Below are 12575 nucleotides of genomic sequence, written 5' to 3' on the forward strand. Positions count from 1 at the left end.
AGCTGCCTTATAAATCCAGTTTTCACAAATTATTTTCAAAGGTGGTAGTCTCATGGGTCCCATCTTCAGAGGGTTCACATCATTACTGACCAGTCTCAGTCCAGAACAGGAGCCCTCCATGGTTATGCACAGTCCCACCAAGTCCCCGTCTGTCCTACCCCCTGACGTGCAAGCTCTTGGTGCCAGGTAGCCATTCAGAGCTCCTGGAAGGGTCTGTGTCCTCTGCTCTTAAGGACTTGCTGCTACACCCCTTCTTAGCTTCTCTGTCTGATTTTTATCTCTTGTCACTTGACAGTAGTTCTTATACTGAGGACTTGTGGGATTGTCTTCCCTGTGTCCTCCTCCTCCTCTGCTCCTGATATACCTGCTGTCACCAGCAGCATCCACCTATCTACCTGCATTAGTGAGAAATCTTTTAGTCCTTTATCTCTCCCTGTTTTCCCATAGGCAGTCCAGATTAGTGACTTGCAGGACAGCAAATGCCAGTTACCATAAAGATCTGCAGAAAACATGGAAGGTCTCCAGACAGCTCTTTGCAGGCATTTGCTCCCTGCCCTAAGCGGGAGCCACATTTTGATCTGCATCCTTTATTCCTCCACCTCAAGTGAAAAACCAGGGTGGCTGTTCTTCACTAGAGGATTTGTGGCCCATGTTACCAGTTCTCACTTAGCCTGTGGTTTTAGAGAGGAGGAGGGAGGAGGTGGGAAAGTAAGGGGAGTGTTGGGGGTGCATGGTTTCTAAGAGGTGCAAGCTGTAGGCATAAAATTACTGTAATTTGTTTTTAAAATTCTAAATCTGTTTTCTTTATATAAAAAAACTGCAGTTAGTGAACTGACACTGTTAAATAAGTTGAAGTGTACAAATGTATACGTAAAATACAAGCCCTCCAACTGCCTAATCACAGACATAAAATAATTCTCTTGCTTTTAATGTAGTTTTTATCTTTGATTAATGAAATGTATTACAGTGTTGAAACTTCAGTGAAGTTTGATACTTTGTCCTTTTAGTTAGTACAAAGAAATCAGGAATAATGGCATAATTTCATTTAGGAAAATTATTAAGTTCATGATTTTTTATTTTTAAGACTCTTTTGTGGAGAGCAAGTATATTTTTCAACTACTTTTTTCTTTTTCTGTTGCTTTTATATTGCTTTCCTTGAAATGAAAGGCAAGCATCAAGTGTTGGTTTTATCCTGTGGCTTCACTTTGGAAATTCTCTATTTCTCCCTGACACCTCCTGAAGTCTGTCTGGTGGCATGTTTCATGGCCAGGTGTTCTGTATGGGAAGGCCATTTTAGTGAAAAGGAGAGAGGATGGTCTATTAAATGAGTGAATGAATAAGTGTGTTGAATTGAAAGAGAATAATTTGTTCTCTCTAATAACTAATGGTCCTCATTATCCCACAGTAAAATGTGTATCATTTTTCTGAAACCCATGTAAGATTATTGCTGTCGGGCTTAAATAAAGCAAAATTTTACTCTTTTCCATCTGTGAATGGAAAAAAAAATACAGTATTACTCTTCTTACACAATAGCCCAATGGGAAACATGGCCACTAAAACTTGGAACTCTTAGCTTTTGTTCTCCAGACCGTAGGTTTTTTCCCTCTCTTGTTCTAGTGAAAGCTCTTTATAGTCTGTGGAGGAAATATTCACAGTATGCTTCAACATCCAAGTAGTCTTCTGTACCTGGAAAAACAGGCTAGTGATAAGAATAGTCTAAAGTTCATCCTGGAATTTCATCTTTTAATAAATTTTTATTTCATGCATAATAGTACTTAGAATTATGTAGTATCTTTCCTCCAATGACCAGTGATTTATATAATAGCTGTCAAGTACATTTCTTCATGATCAGTGGTAAAATTGCAGGCATTTGGCTATCTGGGCAGTTTTCTCATTGATCCTGAGAAAACTACTGATATTTGAAGAATGTGAGAATTTATAATTTAATCTCTGAAAATGGTGCTTAAAACAAGATAACACAGTTAATCCAGTGTCTTCCTGGATTGAATTGCAAAGTAAAAATTCCCTTTTTAAAAATTGGCCCTATACCATACAGGTTACAGAATGTATTTTTTGTCAGTAGGGTCCTGTAATATCCAAGAAATAAGTGCAGGCCAAGCAATGTTGGGTGTGCCTTTGACCGGCCCAGAGAGATAGACCTCCAAAAGATGGTGGTGCAGGGGGAGCAGAATAAGTTGTATAGGTGGTTGGGAATAGGGTATGCCACCAGCGCAGTCTTTGTTGATCTAAGACTCTCGCCTTTTTTAGAATTAAGCTCTTAGAAGAATATACATACATGACCATCATTTGCAAACCTTAAATATTTTCTATACCATAATTAATAAAATTTTAAAAGTAAGATCATACCAGATGCAAAATAGGATATTATCTTGTCAGCTGATAAGAACCATCTCTTCCAGGATGGAGCACCATTCCATCACATCATCAGATGGATCATGCTCCCAGCCTACTTTTGCATTCACTGAGTAGATTAATGTTGAAGACCTGCTGTGCTCAGCATCATAATCGGTACAGTGAAGGAGATGAAGATGAGTAAGCCATGGCACCTTTACTCAAATTATAGCGCAGTCCATTTAGTTAATTTCACTGTCCAGGGAAGTCTAGTGGATAGCACAGTGCATGTCCCAAAAGATGTAAAATAAAGGATTTCAGACACTCAGGGGAAGCAGAGACGACTTGTAGCTGGGGCCACCGGGGAAGAGTTGATGAAAAGTGTTGGCAGTTGAGGCATTATGGGAATGCGCTTTGGAGAGAGAGGCCAGTGTGGACTTGGGAATACTTGCCTTTTCTCACCTCTCATTAGTTCTTCCAGCCTGTTGCTGAATGGCAGGGGCCCCCATCTCCATGGCAGTGACCCATGCCATCTCAGCCACTCTACATGACACACGAAGGCCTGCAGTGACACTGCTCACCTAAGTCAGGCTAAGACCCCTGGGAACTTGGAGCCAAACTGGGGCATGTTTAGGATAATCACTAGCACTAGTATTCTCCTGGCTTTTTGCCATAAGAATTTCCAGGGGAAAATGGGAATTTCATTTATAAGTTAGATCAATTAAAACATTTCTTAACTTTTTTGAGGAATAATTGACAAATATAATTAAATATATTCAAAATGTACAAAGTGATGATTTTATATACATACACATTGTAGAGTGATTACCAAGATCAAGAGCATTAACATATCCATCACCTCATGCAGTTTCCATAGTTAACTCTTCAATGTGGTAAGAATGCTTAAGGTGTACTCTCCGCAACTTTCTTTTTTTCTCAGCAATCTTCAAGTATACAGTGCAGTAGTAGTAACTATAGATCAAGGTTTTTAAAAAGATGCATCATTTTAATTAAGTATACCAAAATTGCACTTACCAACATTGTGTAGCCTATAGAAAAATGGGTAAGATGTAATAACTGAAAACAGCTGAACACAGCACTATACACATTAAAACTATATCAAATACATATGAATAAGCCTGGAAAGGGTGAAGGTGGTAAATTATAGCTTCCTTCTTGAAGAAGTAATATTCTCATTAAAAATAAGATAGTTTTTACAAAATTAGAAGAAAACATGCTTAAACAACTACTAACTTATAGAAAGCAGTTTCTTGGTACCTCCAGCCTGGCTCCTATCTCCCCCCACTCATACTTATCAACATAGCTGTGGAGAAGAGAACTTTGTTATAGGAGCAACAATCCTTGTTCTCTTATTTTGTGCTATTTTATTTTCCAAGCATTTTTTTTTAGCACACACTTACCATCTTCTCAGGTTTAAAAATAGGAACGAAAATACTCCCAAAGTTTTTTCCTGCCCAAAGGTACATATTTCATTAAGTTAAAATTCACATTTAAAGCTATCATCAAGGGCATTAAAATGTTTGTGTGAGGTAATGAGGGTGCTGCACATCAGGATTTTTTTTCCTGTCAAGATTTTGGAAGTTACCTTCTGCAGGACAGTTAGAATCTTGGGAGTTTATTTAACCCAAAGGCTTGGCTATTATTTTTTTTTAAATACTCGGAAGTTTTCCTTTGTGTTATGGAGAGATTTACTGTTGCTATGAAAGGCAGGTGTCTGCCACTTGTATGGTCAGTTGTGTATCTTGAAATTAGATCCACAGTATTCTTAAAATGTTTTTTATGGAAACTTCAAAATGTGTTCAGTAGTAGAGAGAATTACATAAGAAGTCCTCAGGTGCTCATGACCCAGCTTCAGCAGTCTGCAGCTGTGGACAATCTTATTCCTCTTTCCACCTGCTCCAATTTTTTTGAAGTAAATACTAGATGCCATATAATTTTACCTGTAAATAATGCATTTTACATTTCTAAAAGACAAGGATTCCCCCTTTCTAGCATAACTACAATAGTACTATCACTAGTGTAAAAAAAAAAAAAAGCCCAGGGATGCCTGGGTGGCTCAGTGGTTGAGCATCTGCCTTTGGCTCAGGGCATGATCCACAGGTCCGGGATCAAGTCCCTCATTGGGCTCCCTGTATGGAGCCTGCTTCTCCCTCTGCCTCTCTGTGTGTCTCTCATGAATAAATAAATAAAATCTTTTTTTTAAAAAGCCCCACAATTGCTTCATTTCATCAAATATCTAATAAGCATTCTCATTCCCTGATTATATTAAGGGTGCGCTTCTTTTTAAAAGCTCCCTATTTAAAAAAAAAAAACTCCCTGTTTGAATTGGAATCTAATCAGGGGCCATATGATAGTTAATTTCCTTTTTAAAATTCATCCTTCTGATTTACTTGTTAAGAAACTTGGTGGGCGGGGTGATGGGGGAGGTGTCCTATACAATTTCCCTTATTCTGGGGTTTACCAGTTGCATCATCCTGGTATCTTTTAACATGTTCCTCTGTCTCCTGTATTTTCTGTAAAGTGGTAATTAGAACTAAAGACCATATTTAATTCAGTTTCTTTTAGTTTTTGCTATTACTGCTTCCTGGGTGATGGTGTGCACATCTCTGAGGAGGTACTTAATGTCTGGTTAAAATCAAACACATTTGGACACAAACTCACAGGTATATCATAAATATTTAGTACTCATTTTCTCACGGTTTTCAACCTGAACTTTCTGGTAGTATACTTTCGGAAAAGCACACAAAACCTAACAGAACATCTTGATGAATTTTTACAAAGTAAACACACACCATTGTAGTCATCCCTGAGCTCAAGAAACCTGTATTATTACATCCCCATAACCCCCCTCATGCCGCCTCCTAGAAACTATCCTCTACTCTCCCCAGAAAATTAAAATTCTAATTCCTTACATCAATGATGAGGTTTTCTTATTTTTGGACATGACATAAATTGTCTTTGCTCTTTGTGTGTGGCTACTTTCATTTGTATTCTGTTTGTTAGATTTTTATTCATGTGGTTGTACTTCCTTTATGTATGGTATTTCACTGTACCAACATACCACACTTGATGACTATCTAGTGTAGGTGCACCTATGGGTTGTTTCCACAATTGGATGATTAGGAATAGTGCTATTCTGAGCATTCTTGCACATTCCTTCTCTTGAACAGTTGCATTATTTCTGTTGGATATATACTTAGGAGAATTGCCAGGGCCCCGGGGGACATGTATGTTCAGCTTTAGTACTACTAATTTTCCAAAGTGGTTCGACTGATTTATACTCCATACTATCAGTGTATAAGCGCTCCACGTTCTCATCAGCACTTAATGTTTTGTGTTTTCTTCGTTTAATGTGGCGGTATAACATTGTGATTTTAATTTACATTTCTTTGATGACAAATGAAGTTGAGCCCCTGTTCACATCCTTATTGACCATTTGAGGATCTCCTTTTGTGGGGTGCCTGGTGAGGTCTTCATATACTTTTCTATTGAGTTGTCTTTTTCTTAACTGATTTGCAAGCATACCTTATACATTCTAAGTATGTGTCCTTGGTAATATATGTCATAAACATCTTCTATTTAGCATGCTTTTTTTCAAGTGTAACTTAAAACAAAATGCTACTATCTTAAGAGTATCGTACATTCTGTTTATCAAATCACAAAACTTTTCTATCAACCCAAAATGTTCCCTTCTTTTCCTTTCCATTCAATATCCCTCTCACAAAAGAAATCACTCATCTGATTTCTCTGACCATAAGTTAATTCTGCCTAGTGTAGAATTTTATATAAGTAATTTTCTACAGTGTATACTTTTTTGTGTTCAGCTTTTTTTCACTTAGCATAGCACTTGTGAGATTTATCCATCTTGTGGCATTTATCAATGCTCATTCTTTTTCATTGCTGAGTAGTACTCCATGGTAGATCATACCAGTTTATTTTTTCATTCTCCTGTTGATGGTCGTCTGGATTGTTTCCAATTTCTGGTTATTATGAATAAAACTGCTATGAAAATTCTTGTACACCGCTTTTTATGGATGTGGCATTCACCTTTTAACAATTCATTAAGCATTTTTCTCTTAATCATACTAAACAGTTTGTCTGTTGTTCTCTAAGAAATCCAGACACATGAAAGCCTGGATTCCTGCAAAAGATAAATGATTCATTTCCTAAAAGAAATTTTTAGAAAACAATTTCATAATAAGATTCTATTACTAGTAGCTTAAGTAATTATTATAAGTAACTTCTTGGGGATATCAGTTTCTCTCTTTGCTCATTTGGAGTTTCATTCATATGGATTTTTCCTACTTCCTCACTTGTACAGTTGTATATAATTAGTCTTACCGTAGTTATTTGCATTTGCACTAATAAAGATCTTGTCTTTTGAAGGAAGAAAATTACTTGGTCCAATGCATCAGCCTCTCAACTGAATGCCTTAAATTCAGAACAGTTTAAATAATCCTTGGGAATGGGGGCAAGTGAACATTCTAAAAACTGGTATAGCTTACAATGTTTAGAAAGTACCTGGTACAAAAATTAATTTTGTGCTACATGTCACATTGGAAGTGTGTGTGTGTTATAAGAATCTGGTGATCTTAAGTAAAAAACAGCACTGCTGAACTCATCCACTCCAATGCCTATGATATTACTTTCTATAAATACTTTCTGAAACATTAGAGCTTTGATCTTGTTGCCAAAATGTGAGATCCTATAAATTTTCTAATTATAAATGACAGTATTTTAATTTCATTTCATTTTCCCTCTGTCCTCCCCATCCCACTCCCAAGCCCCCTCCAACATGATATGACTCTATTACTACAAGTCACAAGATTGAATTAAAGCACACATCATTCCTGCTTATTGCAGGGAGAACCACAGCTGCTCTTTGCCCAGATAACTAGTGTGAGACCCAAGTAGGCTATTCTTTGCTTTATTCTGTACTGGATCAAATGATTGAAGTTACCTGTCAAAAGCTAGGCTAATAAAAGTGGAAGTTCCTTTACTCAAATAGGGCATAAAGTTTGTTTCTTTAAGCCAGTTGTTCAGAGAAAGCTCTTAGTAGAAGAGATACAGAAGTTGGAATTCAGTTTTGTGTCTCTTCTTCAAAGTAATGTGATTACTTACTGTATGGTGAACAGTTTAATGTAGGTGTATATATGACACCTTTGATCATAAAGATTTTGCTTTAATGTTTTTTCCAACAAAAGTGTTTAATTTTAGAGGGACAGTAATTAAAATTGCAGTTCCATGTAGCAGCTCTATTTTGCACATTTAAAAATTTAGAATCTACCTCTAGGTGGCAGCACCAGATACTTTTTTCCTGTTTCACTAGACCTTAATGAGTTATGGTATAAGCAGTAAAACTTTTAAGTCTCCCAAAACTTTAAAATAAGCTGCTTGTTGCCAATTCCATGAGGATTTGGAAACACTAATTCCTACGTAATGGAATAGAGTATGTTTGGGGCTTGTTTAAGCCTAGTTTTTGACCTTTAAAAGAAAGATTCCAGCAGCAGTGATCCTTATTTTTTAACATGATGTTATATGTTTTCATAAAAAGATTTAAGTTAGCCCTCTGTGATTTGTCTGTTGAACTTCTAATTGTGCTCCCAAGAAAATTACTTTTTTATAACATTTTTGTATCTAAGTAACTTGGACAAGAATCATTAGATACCTAATATTTTAAAGTAATTATAGTGTCCCCTCCTGTTATATTTTTAAAATTTAACATTGATCTATGACCAAGAATGCTGAGATGAAACCCCTTCTCTTAAAAAAAATCAGCATGGGAATAAATCTGAAGTAATTAGCTATGCCACTTGGCTTTATTATTGCCATGAGCAGATAAGGGTTGTTTGTAGAATTGAACATTAAAATAGACATTTTATAAGGCCTGGTTTTTTTTCATGACTTTTGGACCCTTGTTGGGCATTTCCCCATAAGTAGTCAGAGGGCCCTTGTCCTCTTTTGGCTTACTTGTTAGGCAGGTTCCCATGAAACTTCAGGTACACTAAGTAGGTGGAGGCTGGTAGGGTAGCCTAGAGAGCTTTCGTTGCTTCCTTGTTATAGGTTGGCTGTTTGTGGGTATGTGCAAAACCAGTGTTGTTTCGTTCCTGGATTTTTGGATTGTGGAAGAAGTCTGCAGTTGAGAAAACCTTTGCCTACTGTTTTTCTTTTTCCTTACTTTTTGAATAGTATTGGCCTGAGAAATTGATGAATCATCATACTGTCAGAGAAAAAGTGAAGTTCTTTCTCATAGTTCTTGATGAAGCAAGGCATTTTGTGAATACTGTTGGATTCACAAATAGAGTTTCAGGAATTTGTAACAGTTACCCTCAGTACAGAAAAGAAATGGCTTCATTTACAGATGTGGCCTCTCTCACTCATTTTCTCTGCCCCCCCCCATCTTTATTATTAAATTTTTTAAAGATTTTATTTATTTATTCATGAGACACAGAGAGAGAGGCAGAGACACAGGCAGAGGAAGAAGCAGGCTCCATGCAGGGAGCCTGATGTGGGACTCGATCCCCGAACTCGAGGATCATGCCCTGGGCTGAAGTCGGCACTAAACCGCTGAGCCACCCGGGCTTCCCCCCACCCCCCACCCTGTCTTTAAATGGGATGGTATATATTCCCACACTCTTCATGAATTTACTCTCTCTCTTAGGGGTTAGGTAATTTGTAAAATAAAAATGTATAGTGACTCTCAGGGCCAAGTTACCTTGGCTACAGTAAATTATGTCACTAATAAACAAGAATATTTTTTCAAATTGCTTTTAATGTGTACTTTTTTTTGTTGTGTGATCATATTAGGAAATTCTCATTTTGATCAACTCCTACAAAGAACAGCTATTAACTTGCTGTGTAGTGTGAACATGTGTTCCATATATTTTTCCAAATGCATAATCTTGAGTGAATATCATTTAGATTTAATTATGTTCATCCACTATTTTATTTTTTCATTCATACAATATTTATTACATGCTTATTACATGCTGGGTATCACTGAAAGGGGTTTGTCCTCTTATGTCTAATTTAAACTTCAAAAGTGCCTGGTCAGTGACACTACCTCCATTTTGTAGGTGAGAAAATTGTGACTCATAGTCTCTGTCTTTTTATTCTTTGTTTGGCACCTTTTCACCATGTCACTCAGCCTCAAGTGTAGGTGTCACTTGAAAATTGACCAAATAGAGTTTAGGATCTTGTCACTGAGTTCTGAATACATCTATACATCTGTTTATCTACCTATGCAGCTATTGATAGAATTAAAACGGTTTTCACATATTCTTGGTATTTGAATTTTTTGCTCAGTGACTTTTATATTGCTTATTTACCTTTATGCTAAAATAAATATGATAGCTTTCCTTAGAGTTCTTAGAGCCTAGAATTTTTAGGGATGGCTAAAAGATGATGTCAGAAACATATTTTAAGATACCGTGTATATTAATTACCTTTAAGTGTAAATCCAAATAGTATATTTTGACAGATAGGCTTTGACCAAAAGTAAATAAAATTGGCCAGCCTAAAAATGTTTCTTTTCTTTAAATAGTTTGTGGAGATGAGATAGGATAAACTACCTCAATGTATCGATTGATTTCTTGTGTTATTTTGATTGAAATATGGATGGTATATTTTGTTTCAAGATTGTTGGGAATGTTTTGGCCTATAGAATCTGTAGATCCATTGTTTTTGCACATATTTTAAATTTCTGAATTCAGAACACCAAAAAACCATGTTGCGTTTTTCTCGGATGCTGCTACTGAATTTTAACCACTGAATTAGATTGCACCCTACATGCTGTTAACTACTGAGCCAAGATGGAATCGACCATTGCATTGAAATCAGGGTTAGCAGTTGTATCTACACTTGAAGGAGTTATAATAGCATTGGACTTGTTTTCTTTAATGGGATTTTTATTCTCTATTTTCAGTTTTAATCGTGAAACTTTGATTTTAAGAGATTTCTTAATAACATTGCACATTCATTTGAGATTCTCACTGGAACTGTAAAACCATCCTATAGAAATAGTTGCTTCTGAACCCAAACATCTGGGGGCATATCTGCTTTGTGTTAGTGAAGCTGGCTTGTTTTATTTAATAAAGTGATCTTTTGTAAAAAGAGAAGTCAGTTGTCCATGTGATGTGAGCCTTTATCTTGAGTTCAAATGGTTGTGTATATGTGTGCATGAATTTAAAATTATTCCTTTGTGAGGGTTTTTTTTTTCCTTTGGGGTCTTTATCACATATGGAAATTCAAATAATTGTACCTTTGTGGATTTGTTTTTTCTTTAACATTAACAGGACTCGACCCCACCCAATTTAGAGTTCATCATTATCATAAGGATGAGGAGAATGATGCCCTACTTGGTGGCCCAGCACAGCTCACTGATGAGGAGAAATACAGGGACTGTGAAAGATTCAAATGCCCATGCCCCACATGTGGAACAGAAAATATATACGATAGTGTCTTGGATGGTTCGGTTAGTTTCTTTTTGTTTCTTTTCTTCATTTTGTTAACCAACTACTGTAGAGGCCTTTCCTTCCCACTGTATGTATGGAAAGGGAGGAAAATGTTGCTTTCATGTGTTTAAAGAATTTTAGCATCGTATGAATTCTGCCTTTGCGACTTTATTTCTGCTAGAAAACTCTTAGTATATGGTGCTTGCATATTGTTTTTGGCTTCCTAGAGTGGTTATTTGGCCTTGGTTTTTAAATGGAATCTCTTAAAAATTCTAAAGTATCTTAAAGTATTTTTTTATTGTAATTCCTTAATTAGTAACTTGTATTTCCCCACTCCCAGCTCCAATTTATCAAGACTTAGAGCAATATTTGCCTTTATCTTAAATCAAGTTAATGGGAACTAAGTGTTTTTGGAAAGTTTTTGTTTATCTTTACACATCCCACTTGCCTCCTTTTTGACTAAGGTACTCTGATTATCTTTTCTGCTGTCTTTGCATGTCAGACATTAAAAAAGTCACAGGGAGACATTCCTCTCAAGAAGTACTGCCAAAAAAATGTATCATTGACCTTGGATCAGAACTTGAAACTTAGCCAATTTACTTGATTCAACTGCAGTGTTATACATGTACTAGCCATTGGCAAATGAGTAGGCAGCAGAACTGTGTAAAACCTTGAAACTGAAAGGAAATACATCCTTTATCTAAATTAAAAGTAATTATTTTAAGTTAATTTGGACAAACAGCAGATGTTTTGCATTTTTTTGAATCAAAACAAAGCAGTCTTTGGAAGCAAGTGCAAGGAAGAGGCAGACACAGATCAGCAGTACTTGCTAAATCCTTGAGTTTTGCTTCATTACAGCTGTAAATAAGATAGTTAATTGCATGGAGGCTTGACGACTTGCAGATGGGCTAACTGTGGAAGAGCCGATGTCAAGCTCTAAAATCTCTTCCACCTGGAATTGCTTAGTGTGGCGGGTAGGGTTATGTACCAGATTGGAGCAGGAAACCAAGATGTTTAAGTATCAAGAAGGAAAACAAATGCTCCAGAAACCCCAACAATTTTCCTATATATTCTATTTGCTTTGTTTTGTTTTTGTTTAAAACAAAACAAAACAAGAGGTTTTTTTTTCCCCCCGCCCACTAATAGTTAATTCTTTCAAATTTCTACTCTTCTTGCCTTCCCTTCCCCCAAATAATTTTCATTTGAGGGGGTAGTGGAGAGGGAGAATTACAGAAATTTTAGATTTTCTAAGGGGACAATAAGTGATTGCTTTCTGGTGTAGTACTTAATTTTTAGGCTTCATCTTAAAATTAAGTTGCCAATATGAAAGGAAAGTAATGTCATTAGTACGCTTGCTCTGTCTTCAAGTTTGGAATGAGTAAGTACAATTTTAAAACTCTGATCAATATCTCTGAGAAGAATGTTTATTTCCAATGGTGTGACTTCACTGGTATTTTTAGAGGGAAAATTATTTCATCCCTAAGGTCTGTCATATATTGGATGTAAAAACAGAAGTGATTTCAGGGTTTTCCCTTCGACTTGTATTCCATTTTATGATGGCCAAGAGGCAGGAGGTTCGTGTGACTAAGGGGATCCTCGAGAGGACAGTAGTTGAAAAAATAGGGTTAAAAACTCAATAATGAAACGAATTAAGAATATTGCACACCAGGAGAGCATGTTAGTTTTTAAGCACAAAAAAACCTTTGCTAGCCTTGCAGTAACCCTTTGTGTATTTGTCTGTTCTGGCTT

General features: G+C 36.4%; 1 protein-coding gene across 2 annotated transcripts in view; it reads left to right on the plus strand.

Moving 5' to 3' along the window:
• Window positions 1-12575, plus strand: part of POLA1 (DNA polymerase alpha 1, catalytic subunit) — a 310104-nt gene that overhangs the window by 133676 nt on the left and 163853 nt on the right. For both annotated transcript variants that reach the window (XR_007409311.1, XM_025438940.3), the window contains one exon: window positions 10668-10846. Coding sequence is in view for 1 of the 2 variants with exons in the window: in XM_025438940.3 (XP_025294725.1) it covers window positions 10668-10846 (179 nt within the window). In the remaining variant the exon portion in view is untranslated. The remainder of the gene's footprint in view (window positions 1-10667; window positions 10847-12575) is intronic.

This window comes from Canis lupus, chromosome X, assembly GCF_003254725.2.
Source record: "Canis lupus dingo isolate Sandy chromosome X, ASM325472v2, whole genome shotgun sequence".
Taxonomy (NCBI): Eukaryota; Metazoa; Chordata; class Mammalia; order Carnivora; family Canidae; genus Canis; species Canis lupus.